The sequence below is a fragment of the Eptesicus fuscus genome, chromosome 19 (genome assembly GCF_027574615.1).
Source record: "Eptesicus fuscus isolate TK198812 chromosome 19, DD_ASM_mEF_20220401, whole genome shotgun sequence".
NCBI lineage: Eukaryota > Metazoa > Chordata > Mammalia > Chiroptera > Vespertilionidae > Eptesicus > Eptesicus fuscus.
Genome location: NC_072491.1, coordinates 41,030,053 through 41,052,426, shown reverse-complemented (window position 1 = coordinate 41,052,426; position 22,374 = coordinate 41,030,053). Strand labels below are relative to the sequence as shown.

General features: G+C 40.3%; 1 protein-coding gene across 4 annotated transcripts in view; it reads left to right on the top strand.

Annotated features, from left to right (window-relative positions):
* The window catches only part of STAU2 (staufen double-stranded RNA binding protein 2), a 236,053-nt gene that overhangs the window by 137,640 nt on the left and 76,039 nt on the right, over positions 1-22,374 (top strand). For 3 of the 4 annotated variants that reach the window (XM_028158725.2, XM_028158728.2, XM_054708698.1), the window contains one exon: positions 4,808-4,921. The exons of the other annotated variant lie outside the window; for it this stretch is intronic. In XM_028158725.2, coding sequence (XP_028014526.1) covers positions 4,808-4,921 — 114 coding nt within the window. The remainder of the gene's footprint in view (positions 1-4,807; positions 4,922-22,374) is intronic. 4 annotated transcript variants of the gene reach the window in all.

The window sequence follows — 22,374 nt, the reverse complement described above, 5'->3', positions numbered from 1 at the left end:
AATAATTTGGGTTTTTCTGATATTTTCTCATTATTTGATTGAGATTGTGCATTCTTGGTAAGAATATCACAGAAGTGATGTGCCCTTCTCAGTGACCAATACACCACTCTGTTTATAATTGTCTTGAATATTTTCTCTCCATATGTTTAGAACCATATCAGACAGGGTTATATTTTTGCTTCTAATGTCAAACATAACTTAGAGAATTTTAGAAGAGAAGGAAAGTCTGTTGTATTTACCAACATTTTTACTCCTGTGTGTTTTTTTTTTCCTTCCTGGTGGAGTTCTAAGAGTCCTGCTTTTATCATTTTCTTTGTTACTTGAGTCATTCTTTTAGGGTAGGTATGCCGGCAACATATTCTCAGTTTCAATTCATTTGAGAATGTTTGGGTTTTTCTTCAGTCCTTAAGGATATTTTTACTGGATATAAAATTCTGGGTTTACTGTTTTTTGTTTTCTTTTTTCTTTGTTTGTTTATTGTTGTTTTAGCTCTTGAAATATCTTGTGCCAATTCTTTCTGGCCTTCATGGGTTCTGTTGAGAAGTTCCTGTTAAATGTTTGCCTCCATCGGTCAGGAGTTGTTTTTCATTGCTTCCAAGATTATTCTTTGTTTTTAACTTTCAGAAGTTTGGTTATGATGTGTCTTGGCATGGGTTTCTTTGTGTTTCTTCTGTTTGGTGTTTTCTCAGCTTCTTAAAGCTATAGGTTTGTATCTTTTACTAAAATTTGGTAAATTTTTAGCTATTATTTCTTCAAGTTCTTTTTTTTTTTTTTTTAGCCTCAATCACTATCTTCTCTTTTGGGACTCTGAACACACAAATATTAGAGTTTCTGTTATGGTCCCATACACACATCCTTGAGGCTCCGTTCATTTTTTCTCAGTCTTTTTTCTTTTGGTTGCCCAGATTAGGGAATGTCTATTTTTCTATCTTCAAGTCTACTGGTTCTTTCCTCTGTTCTGTCCATTCTGCTATTAAGCCTACCCATTGAGTTTTTTATTTTATTTCATGTATTTTTCAGTTTTACAAGTTCGATTTGATATGTTAACCAGTGTCACCCCAATAAATTTAATTTTTAATAAAGTTAGATTTGGTTCTTATTATATGTTCTATTTCTTTGTTGAGACTTTCAAAACTATTTATCTTTATTAAAAGTATTACAGATGTTCCTTTTTTCCTCCTCTCACTGACTCCTTCCACTCTGCATCTGCCTACTGAAACTATATATTTTTTTGTTTCAAGTGTGTGTTTCATTGCCTTTTAAAACACATTTATGATAGCTATTTAAAACACCTGATAAGTCTGAAATCTATGTTATCTTGTTGGCATCTTAAGATTATCTTTTCTCATTCAAATTGAGATTATCCTAGTTTTTGGAATAATAAATGGTTTTCTATTGAATACTGGACATTTGGGGTATAAGTCTGTGTATCTTACTTAAATCTTTTGTTTTAGTAAGCCTCCTCTGACATGGCCCCAGCCTAGGATGGTATAGGAGTGCCTCCTTGTTACTATCGGATATCATAGTACCTTTCTCCACTTAGCCTTTTTTGACACCCTGGTGGAAGGGGAAGGGTTTTTATAGCTAAATGGTGGTGCAAGTCCTGACCCTCCACTATGCTTCTCCCAACACCACTCCATTGAGAAGGGGGAGGGTGCCTCATTGTCCAGCAGGGGTGAAAGTCATGACTCCCCATTCAGCCTTTCCTGTCATCACCCCTGTAAGGGAATTGGGTTGCTGCATTCCAGTCTGGCAAGGGTGGAAGTCTAGGCTCCCCATTTGGCCTTTGCTGGTGGGGGTCTGCCATTTTTTCTATGGTGTTTGGCTGGAATAGGACACTTTTACCTAAACATGTTCTGTCTTGCTAAATTATTCTTTTTCTGGCCCTTTTTTATAGAGATCAGACTTTCTTGTTTTGTTCTTTTCCCCTATACCCAGTGACATTTCCAGGTTGCTGGCTTCTCTAGCACCCAATCCAGGATATATAAAAGAAAACCCAGGCAGTCAGCACTGTGTTACTTCTTGGGTCTTGAAATCCCTAAGCTGGTCTTTCTCCTCTCCTTTTTCCTGAGTCCTCTTATATTTGTTTTATGGATAACATCCAGGGCTGTTACTTATACTAAGCAGGAAGAATGCAGAAAAGTAAATCTATTACATCTTGTCTGGAAGCAGAAGTTAAAATGGTTTTTTTTTTTTTTTATCATGAATGTAATTATTTTTTAAATATTAAATATAGTGTGTTCTAGAATCTGTAATTACTGAGTAGAAAGCAATATATTTCAATATTTGTATAAAAATAATTAAATACCTTTATGAATGCCAATATATAATGGAAAGATTGGTAAGGTCTTATTTTTGATATCCATTTTTTAAAGAGATAGATAGTACATTAGAGTTCTAATCCATGAAAAGTAGTAGAGTTGGTTGGCCCTCTTGGGAGAAGTTTTTCTATTAGTTTAACTTTGGTGTCATACTGACTACCTATAGGACTATACTTTTTCTTTGACCTTACACTAGTTTTCCTTGTTAAGAAGTTATTTCTTTGCAAAGCTCTATAGATTTTAATGCAGCTTCTTTTACATATGTAAATGGATATATGTGATTCTTTTAAAACATGAGTACGTATTACAAAAAAAGGAAGCTCCGTTTCTAGTAGATATGAAATTGTTAAAAGTCACTTGGTGCTTTCTTTCATGGACATGTAAAACAAAAATAACTGTATATGTGTATGTGTATATGTAATTTACGCCTTAATGAGTTGCCTCCTTAGATCTCCAATGGTATAGTCATTGAAAACTTTTCAGAACAAAATTTAGGGGTTTTTGCCGTGTACATACTCATCACTTAGTGTAAGAATGCATTATCTCCTTTGACAATATTTGCCGCACATATGTTGTTGCAATTGTTAGACAGTTTTTGTCTGCAGACTTGTATTAGAAGTAATTCTGTGCATTACTGATAGGTTTTTGTACACCAAATATAGGCATGTAATTTTCAAAGTTTATCCCACATGGAGAATTCTACAAGAGAGAGAAAGTAATTACAAGTCTGTATAATACGATTTCATTCATTTACTTACCCCTTTTGAGGCATTAGTGTGATAAGCATATTGCATGCAGAGTGGACCAGATCACTCAGACAGCTGGAACACGGTACATGACTGAGCATGTTAAATATATGTTTACATTTTAGTTATAAAGGAGTTGATTTTAGTTATGAAAAGGATTGAGAAAAAAGCTTTAGGACAAGTCAGTGATAGATATTAACCTAATATAATATTATTCTTAATAATGATGCATCTTGGCCGACACGCAAGCATTTTCACTATCAATTTAGATATTTCGGAAAGTGTCATGTGTTTCACATGGACTTCCAATTGATATCAAAGGTGATTAGATTTTATTTTTAAAAGTATGTTTTATAACAACACTATATGTGACAAGAACATTTTAACTGCGAACTATAGTTATTACAGTGTCAGCATATTGGCTTTTGCATAAACCCGCTATGTGGTAAGTTTCAGTTCCCCCCCATATTTAGCTGATGCATAGTAAACAACACTTCCACAGTCATGAATTCATATACACTGAGCGACCTTTTAATTTGCTCAGGAGGTATAACACCGTGAATTGGGACTGCGGTCAAATCTTTTTCCCCAAATTAGCTAGGAAAAATATTTTTATAATAAAATCTTTAAAGTGCTTTGGAGACAAGGTTTTATTTATTGACTTTCTTTGAACTCGAGGGAGTTTCTTACCTTCAGAGAAACTGACGGGCAATCTTAACAACCCTATTTGTTTGAAAAAATGGAATTATTCAACCATTAGGCTGGGATTCATATTGTTGTCATTTTCAGTTAGATCTATATTAAACATGACAAAATATTTGTGGACCATAATCTGTAATGAAGATATATGAGTATTATACAGCAAGTAGAATTAAACCTCAGTTAGGGAACTAGTATGTGTTTTAATTTTCTTCCTCACAAATTCAAGGTTTTAATCTAAATTTTTACCCTAAATCTATACAAACTTAACAAATTGAGCATGTTCTAGCTAATAAAATCATTTCTTCCTATGGTATAGTTAGTAATTTATCACAAAAGCAATGCTATTTTTACTTTATTAGCTTCGAGTGAAAATAAATACTGCTTGAAAGAACTCTTGTGACTGTAGATAAGTGGGAGGAGAATGAGCATTTTCCCAGTGGGGAGATGGACTCACAGTTCTCCTACCACCTTCACCCCCGTCCCCTACCTCCGATAGGGAGTGTCTTCTGACATGTGCTTTTAATAATGCTTGGCTGTATTTCACTAAAAGAAAAATAATATTATGGTAACTTTATTTTGGTCTGCACATTACAAATCACCTTAGTTTAATTCACTTTGACTGCAATGTCAACATTTCAAGCAGAACATGATGTAGTAATATATATATATTTAACAGTGGTTTTAGAGGGACTATCATGGATAAGTAGAAGAATGTCACTACCAATTAAGTGGCAGTCACACACACACGTGGAGTCAAAGATGAGAGAAAAGTCAGGTTGACAAAGTTCCATTAGCATCAAATAAACTTTGACTTATGCGTATCCTTGATTCCTAAACTCTTAAAAGTTGGAAAGTATACTAGAGTTCATAGCCTTCTCATAGATACTGGAAGGCCCCGATAAAGTTTGAAGTGTTTGAAGTGTGTGCTGCATAACTTACTTGAATTTTCCTTGAAATCTAGACCCTTTGCAAAGGGCCTGTTGCCCCTGGCTCCCTCTCCCCGGCGGTGCTCAGCAGACTGCGTGTGTTCTGTTATAGGTGCACTACTGTGATAGACAGAGTGGCAGAGAGTGTGTGACCTGCCTGACCTTAGCCCCTGTGCAGATGACTTCCCATGCTGGTGGGAGCTCCGTTGAAGCCAGCCATGACCAGGTATCCTATGCCACTGACATTGCGCTGTGTGCTGGCCCAGCAAAGAAGTCAGAGACCACCAAAGCGGAAGCTATGTGGACACACACAGCTTTGCTTTCCCTAATACAGGGGTGGGCAAAAGTAGGCTTACAGTTGTGATACATATAAATACAATCAGGCCTCAGTTCTCAAATGTCTCCCATCTCTACCAGTTCAGTTCTCCACCTAGTTGTCTGTGGAAACAATGTCTCGGTTGTCGAACCAAACTTCGGTTTTCCATCTGAGAACCCTTTCATGCTGATACCTCAGCGTTAAAAAATAAAATAAAATAAATTAGGTACCAAAAAAAAAAGTCTTTCAGGCAACAAACAATGGAAAGAATGCTTTTGCTGCTGGTGAAATCCACGATTAGCACAATTTTAACACGAAGAAGCCATCAAGAATGCTAATGTTGCTAAGGGTGTGAAAGAGAGAATGATCACAGGCCATTTGAAGAGGTAGAAAAACTGTTGTTGAATTGGATAAACGAAAAGCAGCTGGTGACAGCATTCCAGAGGCAGTGATATGTGACAGCGAAGATGCTGTCTGCTGACTTCCGAAAAGGCACCTCTTGAAGGAGAGCTGAAAGTGATTCCTTTAAGGCCGGAGGGGCGGGATTTCGATCACTTTAAGAAAAGAAGTGTTTGTTTACAGATTAAACAGTACATGAGACCTGTACTGTATATAAACAAGAAAGGTTAAAGCAGGGAATCATTTGCGGGTCTGGAACGGATTAATTCAATTTACATTGTTTCTAATGGGAAAAAATGATTCAGTTTTTGAACAAATCACTTCTTGAACAGCCTTCCAGAGCAAATTGAGTTTGAGAACTGAGGTTCCGCGGTAATGCAATAGTTAATAAATAATAATATAAGAATAAACTCCGTGTTTCCCGTACTTACAACTATAAACTTACTTTTGCCCCACTCCATGCATTATCCACTGGCATTATTTCCTAGACTTTTGAAAAATCAAAAATTTTATATTGGGAAACTGATATCTTAGGAGATTTTAATTATTTTAGACATCTAGTTTGCAGTTTATTATTAATTTAAATATAGAGTCCTCTTACAAGGAAGAAATAATAGAAGTTGTTTTTAGTAATTATATAGGGGAAAAGTGTCAGCAAAACAGTGTCAATAACACTGGGCTTTCACTATAATGTGCTCAGTTCTGTTGAGGAGAGTTAGTATTATAGAATATATAGGATAAACGTGTACTTTCAGAACTATCAAACTACTTCTATAATTTGGGATATTATTAAAATGAAGTTTCAGTGTTATTTTTAACGTCTTATTTGTGAAATAAGGCTAAAAATCTGAAAAGTATATTATTTTTTAATAAATTCCTTTGTTTAGATAACCAGCTTGAATACATATTTTCAATTAATCATCAGATTAGACTAAACCACTGATCTAGGTCATACCATTTCTCTTTGGAGTCTAAATAAATAGGTATACAGTTTATAGTATGCCTCACTAGCTGTGCTTTCAAATTAACCATTCACATACAGAATAACCATAACCCACTGTCATATTAATTTCTCAGTAGATTTCCTCTTATCTGCTTAGTGCCCTTGCATGGAGCAAATTAAAGAGCGTGAAGTGTTATCTTCTCAAACACATGATTGATTGTCCAACTCAAACCAGATCTGGGAAAATGTTCTTAAGGGCACAGCTCTCCAGTTCATGATGTCTCTGATATTGTGGGTTTCCAATCATCACTTACTGATTGGTGGTGAGGTATTGCAGTGTTTAGGAAAGAGCAACTAGTTGGTCAGAAAATCTGAGTTTGGGGAACTAAATGTGGCATAAGATGCTCCCTGGGTGGGTTCTGTCATCCCTTTGGGACTTGTTTCCTGGACTGTTCACTGGGGGAGTTGGGCTAGGTGACTTACAGGATCGCTGCAGTGCGGCTCAGGAATTTGCACAGACTTTGCCCCAGCTGCAGAAGGGAGTGCAGCAGGCATCTGAGGAACATGGCCCCAACTAGCGGATAGAAAGTGTTATGTTTCCCTGTATAAAACTGTGACTTAGCTTTAGCAAGGTGCCAAGGATACATGGTAAGAGTATTAGACAGTTCCTGCTTTCATGGAGCTTATAGACTAGCAACTTGACCCCTTTGAATATTTGCTAAGAAGCTATATCTATCTGTGTCTGTCTCTATCTCTGTCTCTATCTCTGTCTCTGTCATCTCTGTCTCTCCCTTCACCTCCACCTCCACTGTCTCTGTATCATTCATGGCAGAAACAAATGGCCTGAGCAGCATGAGATAACCATCCTGCAAAGGTCTCTCTTTAGCCTGAGCAGAGAAATGCAAGAGTGCCTCAGAAAGCCACACACCTGAGGAGAGCAGCCGTTGTCCGCAGAGGTAGCGTGTTGCTTGTAGAACAGCCCTGGACTGGGAAAGGAGACTGGGATCAAACCCACAAGACTGAGCTACCCGTGGGGCCTAGTTTTTTCACTAGAATTTGACTTCATGGACTTGGCTGGCTCAGTCTTGTGCTAAAGTTACTCAAAGTCCAGCGCTACTTTACATATTCAAAAAAAGGGGCCTCGTCCTCAAGGCATTTTAATGCTATCCAACAGAAAATAGTTGTAGTAGACTGATCTAGTCTACTACACAACTGTACATAGTGATCTTATACTACATCTAGCTGGAATGTCCATTGTAATCAATGGTAAGTAAACAAATACATTTTATATGCCTTATAGATGACAGATTTGCATGAAAATGTAAGATCAGAGAAGACTTTCAGGAAATGTGTTGATAGTGGCAGATGGATGGATGGATGGAGTTTTGACCGGAATGATCATTTGGCCGGAATGATCAAATATTCTACTTGGGTGGTCTCAGAGGTGCCAAGGGCAGGTAGGGGCGTGGTCGGTGCTGCTCCCTGTACTTGGCCGGGTGGGCTCCCTGAGGAAAGCAGACACGAGGTAAACCTGCACGCCACACCCTCCGGCTTCCCTGCGGTGTGTTGCCGCTACATTGCTTTCCTCGTACTGAGCGTCTAAGCAAGACGTACTTCTTCACCCTCCCGAGAGCATCACCTCGGTCTCCCCGGTGGAAAAGATGAACCATTAAATGCGTTTTCACCTGTTAATGGGAAACATTTGGAAGCAAGAAAAGTTACCATTTAAAAATGTTTTCTGTTCTTAACTCAGTTGAGCCAGAGCAGTTGAGCAAATGGAAGAAGTATTGTGAGAAAAAGTCTAGGTAACATTTAGAGCCTTCTTATGAGACTCGGGTTGTTCTTGTCCATGTAGAAAATAAAGGTGAGAAATGGAAGAGCTCTTTAGCCTTTTACAACTTGTCTTATTTTTAAAAATTTAACGCTGGGAACCCCGTGATCTGGAGACTGGATGTATTCAGTGTCTTCACTCACGGTATTAAATAAAAGAGTCACAGGACAGGGATTGTTAAGTGAACTTTCTCGATCAAAGGCCAGTCAGATATGCAGAACGGTCAGCGGCGAGATGCCATATCCCCTGTATGCGATGCTGTCAGAATGTATGGAACCCTTCATTTTCCCTTCCTCCCCCTCCCTCTCCTTCCTCCTTCCAGCTTCGCTGTCTTTTCCTTTCATCCATCCTGGTAAAGGCCACCACCACCTCCCTTGTTTCTAAAGCCCGAATCGTGGAGCCTTCTGGCCTCCTCTCTCCTCTTCATGCGCTCTATCCAGTCTGAGCATCTCGTCCTCTAAAGGACATCTCTGAGCTCACCGCTCGGGGCCCCTCCACTGTTGCTGTTCTGTGTTTGACCCTGACAACAGCAGTCGTCTCTAAACGGCTGCCTTTTTTCTCCTTTCGCTCCACGGTGGTCCATCTTCCACACAGTAGGAGCCAGGTTGTTTTTAAGTGAATCAGACCGCGTTACTCAGCTGCTCTCCATCTTCCAGTGGCTTCCCACCACCCGGACCAATACAGGTTTGCTGTTGCGGCGGACGAGGCCCTGTGTGACCTGGCCCTGCCCCCTCCCGGTCCTTTTCACTCACCGGGTCCCCGGCCCGCTGGCCTCATTGCCAGTGAGTGCACCGCAGATGAAAGAAACCAGACGCTCAGGCAAAGGCTCCGCCCTGGAGATTGGATTTGTGTGACGCTCTGGAAAAGCTAAACTATAGGGATGGAAAACAGATCGGTGGTGGCCAGGGGCCGGGGAGGGATTGGCCATAAATTGTCATGAGGACATTTTTTGGGGTTGATGGAAATGTGCTATGTCTTGATTGTGGCGGTAGAAACCCAACCGTATGCATTTGTCAAACTCATAGCATGTGCATTAAAAAGGGTACATTTTACTGTATGTAGATTATACAACAAATTGAACTTTAAAAAATGCCACATTCATCCTTTTACCAGTTACTCGTGTGGTATTGAGCCCTAGGAAATTCCTGGGTTCTGTGCATATGTTGGGTCCACCTTGGACTTGCAGACTTGAACCTAGAGCCCCTCCAAATACCAGTGTTAGCGAAGGCTAATGACTAGTGTCCAGAAAGTGGTCTCCGCCTGCCCCTGTCTGACGTCAGGGGAGGGGCCTCGAGGCCAGGGTTCCCCATCAGGGACTCTGAATGCTCGTCCAGGCACCTGCCCGTCTTTCGGCTGGTGTTTGCCTGGAGGACTTCCCTACGCTTCCCCCCCCCCCCCCATGAGAACCTTCTCTGTGTTTTCCTTATTCATCACAACGAAGGTTACATTATAAGTTCACATTAGTTTAGCATGTTTAATTGTCCAGAATAAACACACAGTTTAAATTCCCAGATACTGATCTTGTTCAGTAAACACTTGTTAACTGAACAGCTCTGTGGGAATACTGCAGTGGCCACACCAAAGCGCCCGGAGCTAACGAACTCACGGTTCTCGTGATAAGCCAGGTAACTAACAGTGTCACCGAGTCAGCAATCTTGTGAACTTTGACATTTGTCAATCACATGGTGGTGTTATTTTTTTTTTTAAAATATATTTTATTGATTTTTTACAGAGAGGAAGGGAGAGGGATAGAGAGTTAGAAACATCGATGAGAGAGAAACATCGATCAGCTGCCTCCTGCACACCCCACACTGGGGATGTGCCCGCAACCAAGGTACGTGCCCCTGACCGGAACCGAACCCGGGACCCTTCAGTCCGCAGGCCGACGCTCTTATCCACTGAGCCAAACCGGTTTTGGCTCACGTGGTGTTTTTAATGAAGAACCATCATCCTTATTCATAAGTTGAGGAAAAAACACATTTATTTGTTAAGTTTGAGCTGGTAAGGGCTTTTTCCCCAGTATTTTTCAGTATATACTATTTGGAAATTAAATTTATACTAGTGTATGTTATGAAAAGCAAAATCCTTTGCAATAGAGCAGAAAGAGTTTTGTAATCTTCTAGCTTGGTATAACTCATTAAATGTCCTCTAGTCTCTCCTTCTGGCCTGATGTCTGTTCTGTATCTTTATCATTCTTAGCTGTTACTCAAGTAGTACCTCTTCCTCTCCGCCTCTTTTAATTACGTTAGTTGCCTTCTAGTTACATCCTCAAAGTCATAATCTTGCTTTCCTGCTTTATATTTTTCTTTTTATTCATCTTCTTTTCAACTGCATTGTCTGTTCCACCAATCTCACAAATACTGGGAAGCAGGAGGAGGTTAGTCAAAATACTAGAGCTCAATTTCTAGTTAATAGTTTTGTCACTGCCTCCCTTACTATGTTCAAGTGGTTTCTGGGACTTGCTTCATATAAATAAAAGAGTGAACTAAGAAATCAGCCATGTACCCAAGCACCAACTAGCCAGTGAAGTATAACACATGTATATTAGTATTTGCCATAATCTGACTTCTAGCAACACAAAATGAGATTATCATATTTAGTAAGTATAGAGTAAATGAAATGCATATTTAACATGCTAATTTAAAATTTTTACAATCAACTGTTCTACAAGAGAAAAGTAACAAGAACCAAATTATATATATTTACTATGCACTAGATATTGTACTAGGCTCTACTTACAGTATTTTGCTAAATTCTCATGGTAACCCTATGAGGTATAAACTATATATTTGCTACATCACCTTTAAGGGCTTATGTCCAGATTAGTCCAGTCAAGCTGAGTTGTTGCCCACGTGTGTGCTTTGACCAGAATTCAAGGCAGACCCTCAGTGAAAGGACAACTAGTAAGTGGAATTATTTATAAATCTAGTGGATATTCTGTTCTACTTTTGATTAATTAAATGTTGCTCATAGTTTTTTCTCTAATTAATAAAAAGTCTCTTTGCCTGAGTAATCATTCCATAAGTTGTATGATAAAGGGGAAAAGCATACATGTTGTATATGTACTATCACAACAATAACATGTTGATTGATTGTAGACTTGTAGTACGAGATGGTCTCAAACGATAGTGAATATCCTCCCTTGCCCTTGAGGTAATTGCAGTTTATTGGAGTGTAGCAGCAAAGATGTTTTTGGCTACAAGTAACAGAAAAGCTGACTCATACTGGCTTAAATAATAGGGAGCCTTCTTATCTCACATAACCGGAAGTTCAGAGGAAGGGTGAACTCTAGGGTTGGTCAATAAAGCAGCTCAATGATGTCAGCAAACCCTCAGGTTATTCCATTTCTTAGCGCTGCCATCCTCTGCTTATGGAAAGATGGCCACAGGAGTTCTGTGTTACTGGCAATGTAGCCACATCCAAAAGAAAAATGAGAGATCTGCTCTTGTGTCTCCTTATAGGGGCAAAGACATGGTAGCAGGAACCCCTCCTGCCGTCTTTCTTCCTAGCTCAGGCCTCAGTGAGGCCGGTCACATGGCCATCTCTAAACTAGGCACTGGCAAGAGAAATGAGGTCACTAGTTTAAATGCTTGGGGTGACATGGTTATTGAGGAATCACAAGGGATTAAATGCTATGGATATAGATAAAATTTTTCTAGGAGACCCATTAAAAAAAAAGGCCAGTTTAATCTTAATGTATTTTATTTAACCCAGTGCGTCTAAAGTATCCTTTCAACTTGTAATTGACTTTTTAAATTATTGAGATATTTTTTCATGCTTCTCATTTTGGACTAGCCACATTTCAAGTGCTCAGTAGCCACATGTGTTTCGGACATCGCAGGTCTGTAGGATGAAATCCGAGGGCATTATGATTGGGCCCTGCCCATGTCTCCTGTCTCATCCTTCACCCCTCTCCCTGTACCTAATGTAAGTAACCACACTTGAAGCGCTGGAAGGAACCACCACGTCTCATTCCTTCTTCCATCCGGGTCTGTTTGCTCTGCTCCTGCGGGGGCCACACTCCCCTTGCTCAAAGAGAAACGTCAGTTGTTGCATCCATCATATCCAGCCAAGATGGCACTCCAGTCAGCCAGCCTTCCCAAACCTACGTTTTATATGATCCACTGTGTAACGACTCACACTCTTTTCCTCTTATTTTATATGATCACACTCCTTTCCTCTTATTTTATATGATCACACTCTTTTCCTCTTATTTTATATGATCACACTCTTTTCCTCTTATTTTATATGATCACACTCCTTTCCTCTTATTTTATTGATTTTTTGTATTGGTTTATCCCACTGGGCAGGGACCTCAGTGAGGGGCAGGGCAGTGCCAGGCGTCTTAGTATTCTCCGAGTCCTTGCTCTGGTCCTCAGGAGGCATCTGGTCCATGTTTATAGGTGGGATTGAATTGCATTTCTAAGAAAGTGAGAAGGACTTGGGTTTAGTAGAATCATCAGGTAGAAGTAGTGAGAACAATTGAATGTTTGGCTCGGTATGCTTTCTCTTACGGTGGCCTTATAGGGACATTTTTGTAAAAGCACCCAGGTAATTCCAGATGTTGACCTCAGAGTATTTACTGCATACCCTCAATACATGTCACCATCACTAGGAATCTGTCAGGTCCCTCCATTAATTCTTTACTGATCTATTCGTCACTTTTAATTTTCCAACCCATGAGGCCTGTGATGACATACATCCTTCTTCCTGTCCTAAGTTGCTTTCTTCAGTCCGGGGCTGCTTCCGATGCTAGCTAGCGTTTGCAGTGTAGCGTAGAAGTCAGGATTCGCTGAATCATGCCGGTTGGGACTACATTCCTCAGAGTCTAAAGAGGCACGAGCGTCACAGGTTTGAGCCACAATTACCCAAGACAAATGGAGCTTTTTATTAATATAAAGGACACACTTCAGTGACATCGCATGATGCACCCCACAGGTCATCATCCTAGAGGTACCTGTGATTGGGTTCGGGCAGTCTGTGTGTTACCCAGGCTCAGTATTCGTTTTGAACTTCAGCGGTTCAGTTGCTCCACATGTCAAGCCCTGGTGCCGAGTGCCGGGGGGTCTCTGAATGAGAGGGTCTGGTCATTGCCACTGGCCCTTCTGGGAGGCCCTGGAGCTGCCAAAATCAAATAACCTGATTTTTGTTTCCTGTTTATGAAATAGGGTGACGAGAAATACTGAAAAAGCACATAATTTACTTCTTCTGCTGACTTTTAATGTATAAAATCCCTCTTCACACAAATATATCTTATAGGTAAGGAATTCAAGAATATCTTTCTTCTTTACATTTTATATTTCAGTAATTGCCCCAGTAGTTCACATAGTGTTTTTTTTTTATTTTTTCGTTTTTATTTTTAATTGAGATGTAATTGACCAAGAACATTGTATTTGTTTCAGGTGTACAACATAGTGAATTATGGATGTATTATTAAATGGTTACCTCAATAAGTTTAGTTAATATCCATCACCTTCCATAGTTATACATTCAATCATATCTTCAATTATATATGTATTCAGCAGGAAAAGTCACCAGTGAACCAATTCTTACCACTGGATAGTTATCACCCATTGATGGACTAGACCAGGAGTCAGCACAACACAGCCCGTGGGCCACCTCCAGCCTACCACCTGAATTAAGAGTGATTTTAGACTTTGAAATGGTTAAACAATATCACAGGGTAATATTTCATGACTTGTGAAAATTATATGGAATTCAAATGTTAGTGCCATAAATGTACACGGCCACACCCATTGGTTCTGGGATTATCTGTGGCCCTTTAGTTACGGCAGAGACCTCGTAGCCTGCAGAGCCTAACATATTTACTGTCTGCCCCTGTCCAGAGATCTAATCCCTGGACTAGAAGGAAGAAACATTAGGCACTTACCTTTCACATTTTGTGTCGTATGTTGTGTTATAAACATGGTTGTTCAGAGTACATTCTCTTTCAGAAAGGAGTCAGAGTATTTTCTGGAAATACTGTCCATATGACAGCACAGTTAACCCGGACTGTGAATGGTGGATTTATTTACTCTACCCTAGAAACCAATTTTGTTCTCTAAGGAAATAATAAGTCTGTCTTCATCAGTATGCATCAGAGCATTGATAGAAAGCTTGCCCATAGCAAAGGTTACTTTCGTCTCCTTTATAAAATCCCATTGGAAACACTTCATAGCTGGACTTTTTCTTTTCTTTCCTTTTTTAAGCAATAAGGAATATTCTTTTGTTTCCATGGTGATTTTTCACTTCTTTCACTTCAGATATTTAAGCAGTTTCTAGAATCAGCAGGGGAAGGTAGTGGGAAGATTGAATATTATGCATTTTATAACCAACTCATAATTTCATTTATGCTTAGGACAGCATGACCACATTGCTAAGAGGTTGCATATATCCAGTGATATTGTGCACACAAGTGCCTTATTAACTTGGCCTATAAAATAATTTTGGACTGAATTCAAAACCCACGAACTTAACTTATTGCTTTCTTCCTCCCACTTTTCCTGAAGTGAGGAAAAATTGCTATTTTAATCAACAGAAAGTGTGAAATTTTATGTTTAAAAAAAACCCAACTTTTCCCAACTACAAAGTGTAGTACTTTGATCTGTACTCAGTTTGCTAGCTCAGTGTTTCACCACAGATTCTCTCCTTGAAAATAATTTCACACTCATGGCATGACAGGAGACAAATTAGCATCTAAAAGTGTTTTCTCGATTTTTCCCCAGATAAGTTTTGTTCAGTTTTGGACCTGCATACATATTCCATATTAGTTTTTAATTTTTAATTCAGTATTCTAATTTCAAATTATTTAGTAGGAATTTAATATTCCTACAGTTCTCTGGATGTATATGTTTGATGTTGATTTGAAGATTGTTGGGGAAATACTCTAAAAATCTTTCCGTTAACAGTTCACACTAATGAATCCAACCGCATACATTATGAAACCAGTAAATACCATATGCATATAATTGGCTAAATGGATGTGAAAGTTATATTGGAAAACTGTTGCCTATATAGACTTTTTTAAAGTGACGATCAATGGAATATAGTTCCCTCGGCCATAGAGTTGAGAGCATTATTGCCCACTGGAGGTCACTTTTACAGCCTAAAGAGTATTACCTTCCTCGTAAACTCAAATTATGGTGTTGCGTATGATTTATTACTCTATTTAAAACCAAAAAAAAAAAAAAACAAAACAACCGAAAAAAAACAGTAACCTTCTCTCTCTTAGCAATATACCTTCAATTAAGCCATGCCTCTCCCCACTCCCAAAATTCCTTTTTAGACAAACCAGTTACTGGTGAATTTTCAATTTTATTCTTTCATCACTAATAGATATTTGGCCTGCCTTCTCTGATTCTAGGTTGGCAGCTAATGCCTTTTCAGGTCATTGGCCTCTCTTGCATCCTCTGATTGAAGGCCTTCGAAGACATTGTCAAGCCCCCAAATATTTGACATATGTGAAAGTAAATGATAAGGGCTAATGCAGTGATTTAAAATCTCTCTCTTACTCTTTGTAGGCAGTACAGCAAACCTGGTACCTTTTCATAAGGCGTGTCACCACTCTACCAAGACCCACACTTGAATGTCTCCCTCTAAGAGACTCATATGCTAATTGTTTTCCTGCCTGGTTCATCCAACCTCATATGCAAAGAGAGGTCTTGCCTTCACATAGGTTCTTGCCGTAGTGGGAAGCATACTAAGAAAATGTTCAGCTGAGGGTCAAAGCTGCCTGTTTGTCAGAGTCTTCTTATTGCTGATCCATGTCTGTTTCCTAGACAGCTGTTTGCTGGGATCCTTACCCAGCATCTCCTTACTGTCTGCTTAGCTGATCCTACTGCCTTACCTTGAACTCTGTGTGACTCCTGGTTACTTACCTAGGATCTGCCCTGTGGGTTTGTGTCGCCTGCCAGTACTTTTGCTCTGTCTGATCTTGTCCTGCCTAACGGACCCTTGGCATTGGCTTCTGGCTTGTTTTCTGTTCTTGTCTGTACCTTGCATGTCAGCGACTCATTGCCCTCCAAGTTCAAAACTACTCATGATCGACAGAAGTCCATTTTATAGATACTATATTCTACAGTCTTTATAAAGTCCAGGAAATATCAATTGAATTGTTGGCAGAACTGATGATATTCGGTCTATGCCCTGATAGGGTTGTACCAATTGTTGAAATACTTTCATAGCACTTGGCAAATAGCTGATGGCCCATGTGGCATTCCCTGTGAACACAGCCATGTGTCCAGGACCTCTGGGACCTCCCCCTGATCTAGGAACTTGATTATTTTTTGGGCCAGCAGAGTTTTCAGGACTCTGTTTTGTTGTCTGATTTGTTTTTGGGTGTTGGTGTTCACGTCACACTAATTATTAAATACTTTAGTATCACCTCTGCTTTCAGGTGTGTATGTAAGAGTTAAGTTCTTCAAGTGGAGGGACTGAAAGACATCCTAAAGCGATCATTTTTCTTAAAAGATTTTTGAAAATTTCCATAGGAAATCAAGAAGCATTTTATTCAGCACGAGCTGTATGTCTACCACTGTACTAGATGCTGAGAAGTGTTTTCTATTTTGTAAATAAGGAAGCCCTAAAAATGTGTGTAATTACAAGTTACAGGAGACAGGGTCTATGGGAACTCTTTGTACTTTCTGCTCAATTTTACTGTGAATCTAAAACTGTTCTAAAAAGTGAAGTCTACTTAAAAGGAAAAAAGGTTGTAGAGACAACAAAACATACAGAAACAGCTGAGGACCAACTGCAGAACAGCATGATTAGTGTCAGAAATGTCAGAGGATTGAAGGGCTGTGGCACAGAGAAATGACCAAGAGTGGAAGAACCCACCTGATTAAGCTTCTTTTAGGAGTTTAAGGACTATTTACTGAAAGACAAATTGGAAGGGCTTTCCATATGGGGGAAACAACATGAGAAGAAAAGGGAAACGTGGAAGCTGCAAGAAATCTGGGGGAGAAGAAAAACTCAACTTGGTGGGAGCTCCAGGAATAAAGGATGTTGCATAAGATCAAGGCAGGTGAGTACATTCTTGACAGCTGGGTTGAGCAGCATGAATTATATGTTCTTTGCAGCAAAGAACCGTTCTTCAGTCAAGAGCACGGGATATGATTATGCTGGTGTCTGTAAGATCAACCTGGGAGCCAGATGCAGAACTGACCGATGATGGGAAGGAAGGCTTCTATCATAGTAACTTGGGAATGAATGGGTGCTGGTTATCTCGATGGGCGTGACTCAAGGAAAACAGCAATGCGAGACATTGTAGAGAAAGAATCAGCAGACCTTGGTGACCAGCTGAGTTTGGTAGAGAGAAGCAGAGCAATTAAAAATATCTTTCAAGCCCTAGATGGTTTGGCTCAGTGGATAGAGCGTCGGCCTGCGGACTGAAGGGTCCCGGGTTTGATTCCATTCCAGGGCACATGCCTGGGTTGCAGGCTCAATCCCCAGTAGGGGTCATGCAGAAGGCAGCCGATCAATGATTCTCTCTCATCATTGATGTTTCTGTCTCTCTCCCTCTCCCTGCCTCTCTGAAATCAATAAAAATATATTTAAAACATATATATCTTTCAAGGCAGAATGAGAACTGGGCAAATCTTCTTTCCTAAAAGCAGCCATCACACTGGGCTAAATGGTCAGAACAGCAACTTTAGGACTCTGGAAACTGAGCAAAGGCATTGATCAAATCAAGAAGTGTTTATTCATAATAAAATCACTGACCTTCAGGAAAGAAAAGTAGGATTCTGTAGTGTCCCTACCAGAGCCACTCCCCTCCCCCTCCCCCAGGCTCAGCCAGCTCAGTAGTTCTACAGGGGCAAGGAAAGCCGTGAAAACCAGCAGTTTCACCCGAGGAGCGGCCTTGCTTGATCTGAATTGGAATGTGGAAAACCCCAGGCCCAGTGGCAGTGTGAATAACGGTAGACATCTTGGTGGCAAACGCACAGGAAAGGCTAGCTAGCCTCTTGGAGATCCTAAGCTCATAGTCTTGATTGGCATCAACAATGGACCAACAGGCTATTCAGAAATATATAGTGATCAAGAGTAATGAACGGATACATGCTACAGCGAAGATAAACCTCAAAAACCTCCTCTATGAAATACACCAAAACACAAGAGACCAAACAGTGTATGATTCCATTTATATGAAATTTCCAGAAAAGGCAAATAGTCCACAGAGACAGAAAACCGATCAGCGGTCGCCTTGGGCCTGGGAGCAGGGACCGACTGTTCGTGGGCACAGAGAAAGTTTTTGTGTGATAGAAATGTCCTAGGAGTAGATGGTAGTGATGTTCGTACAACTTTCTAAATTTCCTGGAACTACTCACCGTAGACGAACCTCGTGGTATATACATTACACCCCGATAAAGGTGTTAATACCGTTATAAGTTTCAAATCCTTAGAGCTGAAGATGATTACAGGGCCATTCATGACCTTGGAGATTTTGGTAAGCGGTCATTGATTTGGGTCAGGAAACTGCGGCAGACCCTGTGGGGACTGCGGAAGGCGGGGTTCACTGTTTGGACAAAGGTGGAGTAGGAAACGCTATCACTGCATTTCCAGGCCCAAGATTTCACGTCTCCGCTAGGCTTCAGCCCTCTGAACCCTTGCATGCACCTCAAGCCTAAAGACCGTCTCCAGCCTCTGGTGCCTCTCATTTCTAGTTTTCTTAGCTTTAGCTCTGTGACCTGCTTCAAATTTCCTCTGTTCCTGACCTCAGTTCCTGTTAATTATTACTGCTCCACCCCAGCTCCTGGTCCTCATGTTTCCTCCTGCCCAGCCCAGTACACTGATCCTGGCTTCTGATTGTTCCCTTGGCTTGTTTCATTACTTTTCACATATTTAAAAAAATACCTCTGGCATTTTTAACCCCAGACATAACTCCAGCTCCGAGTCATCCTGCCACACTGGAGAGCCCATTCTTTGATTCTCTTGGAGGAGGATGACTCAGGTGTTCAACGTAGTAATGGTTAGTTCGAGGGATGGGATTCAGTAGATAACTGAGATTGGAACCCCTGAGAAATTAGGGATAAAGATACAGATTTGAGAACAGGAATGAGCCAAAACACAGACCTTGGGAAAACCAAGGTAAGGGGATCAAGGATGATTGGAAACCAGGAAAAGGTCAGGTTTTATCCCAGAGTTACAAATTATAAATTTATAAAGGTGGTTTTGTTTTAACTTGAATTCTCTAGGTTCGTCATTGTCATGAAAACTGACTGCTAGAAAGAAAGCCAGTAGGTATGGAATAAGACCAGTTTGAAGAAATTACTTAAGGTTACTAAAATCCCCAGTATGAAAGAAAATGTTGACGGTCTTAAGTCTCAAGGGAAGGAGACCATCCTTCTACAAAACACAAACGTAACTATGCAACTGCCTCCCCCACTAGGTGGCAGAAGCGAGCTGTGGGAAAGAGGGTCACCGTCCGCCCTGCCTGGTCACTGCTGTGTAATGTGTCCTTAAACTGTCATTTTGAGAAACTCAAACCTATGCACTTGAAGTATGTAGTCTGGGCAATACCTAAAGTTTCCTGTGAAATAGAGGAAGGAGGGGTGAAGATACATACCTGGTGTTGATTTTTTGATTAGCAAACAATTATGAATGTTTTGGGGACACAACATAAAATACTAAAATATTTACATAAAATCCTGAAGAGGTATTTACCGTGGTCATTCACAGTTTTGTCTAAGAGTTCTTGGGAAATGCTAACTATTGAGAACCCTGAGCTAAATCAGCACCCTGTTTTAAGTAAGCCACTCTCTGGTAACAGGAGGCCATCAGAAGTCCTCTTTAAACTATTATCTTTGGCGGTAGGTTGCTTTCCTTTCTGGGCTTCCATAAATATTACAGTTTTCTGGAGGTCTCATTTATTACCTGGGACATAGAATCTGCTTCAAAATAGCCTGAGATAAAAGAGCACGTTCAACGAGTGTTCGAGACTTTCTTTATTAGGGTCACCAAATAAAGGTCTGCTTTTATTTTTAATATTAACATTCGTAGCGATTTCCCTTCTCATAGGAGTGTTTTTTCTCTCTTTTCATATATGTTTTACTCTGCCCTTTGGTCGGGAGATACCTTTGGAAAGGCAGCAGAGTATTGCTTTTATCCTAAGAGAAGCGGACTCCCTCCCTGAGGTTTGTAAGCCCACCCTGAACATCTCAGAGCCGTGGGCCTCCCTTGGAGCTTAGTCCTACGAACCAGAAACAGTCTGTGGCTGGGTGAACATCTCTCAAATCTTGGCCAGAGGCACAGGTTTAATCGCTCCCCCTCAAGTCCTTGCTCAGATAGTAACATTGCATCTCTTGTCAAAGTGTTCTTATTTAATATTCTAATCAAAAGAGTGGCCAGTTGTTGATTCATCCACTCAACAAATATTTGTTCAGTATCTCTCTGTGCAAAAAAAAAAAAAAAAAAAATGACTATTGCTTTTTAAACCACAGAGGCAAGGTGCTTGGATGTTTTGTTGTTTTAGATGAATAATTTTCAAATTGTGATTCACTCTTTCGGTCAGTTCCATGAAAGGAAACCCTATTTTACTACTGACTCTTCCAACAGGCTTCTCAGTTTATGCAGATGCTAGAACTCTGAGCAGGGAATCAAGTGTCATCCCAGGAAATGAGCCCCGCAATTGCTTTAAGCCCCATTGATTTGGAGGCTTTAAAATTTGACCACCTCAGTTGGGTAGTAAAGAAGCTATTCAGCAAAACTTGATTATAAAGCACTTCAGCGTGCCGTGCCCTCATTTCTGTCTCATGCCAAATGGCGCTTCCTGGGTGCGCTCGGAGGTGCGGTATATCTTGTTCAGAGTTATAAGGAAGCCTCTCATTCAGGGCCCATGGCTTCGTCCTTGTCATCAGGTTTATGGGCCCTGCTGTCCCACTTTATGAATGAGGCTGATCTCTGGTCTCACCTTCAGCTGAATGTGTAATTGAGAGATTAATCATTTCTATTGTTTGCTATTGGAGATTACAGGCAGTAACAGTTTTTGCCACAGTTGATGGCTCAAGTGAGAATAAATCCAGGATAGAAGATTGCAGCTCCATAAAAGTTAATTCATTCAATAAACCTTTATCGAATGCCTGCTGCTTACAAGGCAGTGTGGTATATGGGTCTCCGGGGGTGAATGAAAAATGGATGCTGCCCCAAGGGCTGATCACCAGGAACGGAAGAAAATCTAGACTGCGAATGAAAGATAACTGGCCTCTGAGAAATATAAGCAAAGTATTTAAGGGATTTGGGGGACAGGGATAACTTTTAAGAAAATTTAGCGCAGAAGGTGGTCCTCTCTATGGGAGAGGAATGAACCAAGTGGCCCCCTGGGCAGCAGAGAAAACGGTGTTTGGTCTGGTCATGCGAGCGTGACCTGGGCACTGGGTGGGGAGGGCGAGGCTCTTAGCGGACAGACCCTTTGCTTGGGCATGGCATTGGTGTTTTTACATATCAGTGGGAACAGGCTGAATGAGAGATCGAGATCAGGCCGGAGTGTCTTGGACACCAGGATAAAAACTTCAGGTTCCATCTAGTGGGTCGTGAGAAGCCATGAAAATTTGCAAACATGCAAAGCAGTTAGGGCCAATGTCCGGGCATAGGGCATATACAACATTTATATTAAGTGAGAAATAATGTAGCAAAGTAATTTGAGGAATATCTTTTTCTAGTTCTAAAATTCATAAATAATACAATGCTGCCCCATCAGTGATATAGTTTATGGTTACATTGGGAATGTATATCCCACAATAATACACAGCAAATGAAAATTCTACTCTAACATCATGGGTGTTAGTTCTGCCCCTCAATTATTAGCCATAAAAAATTCCAATGTTAAGAAAATATATTTTACAAATGAGGTGATTGGATCCTGGGTCTTCTGAGTAGCATTGGAAGGAACCCTAAGAACCCATCTCTTGGGTACCAGTTCTGGACCTGCCCTCCCCCAAGTGTCCATAGAAATGGAAACCCCTTCCTTGCTCCTTTGTGGAATAATAGGTACTTTCCCAGGAATAGCTGCTCCTGGAGAAGGAACAACAGATAATGGAAAGTGTCTTAATTTACATTTGTAGTTTGGTTGACATTTGACAAAGAACAATGATCTTATTAAACATATTTGTGGAAATACTTGTTGAATTTTATACTCTCCACCCCCCCCCCCCCCCCCGTAATTATGGCTGGAATTGTGGAATCTAGGTTAGGTGA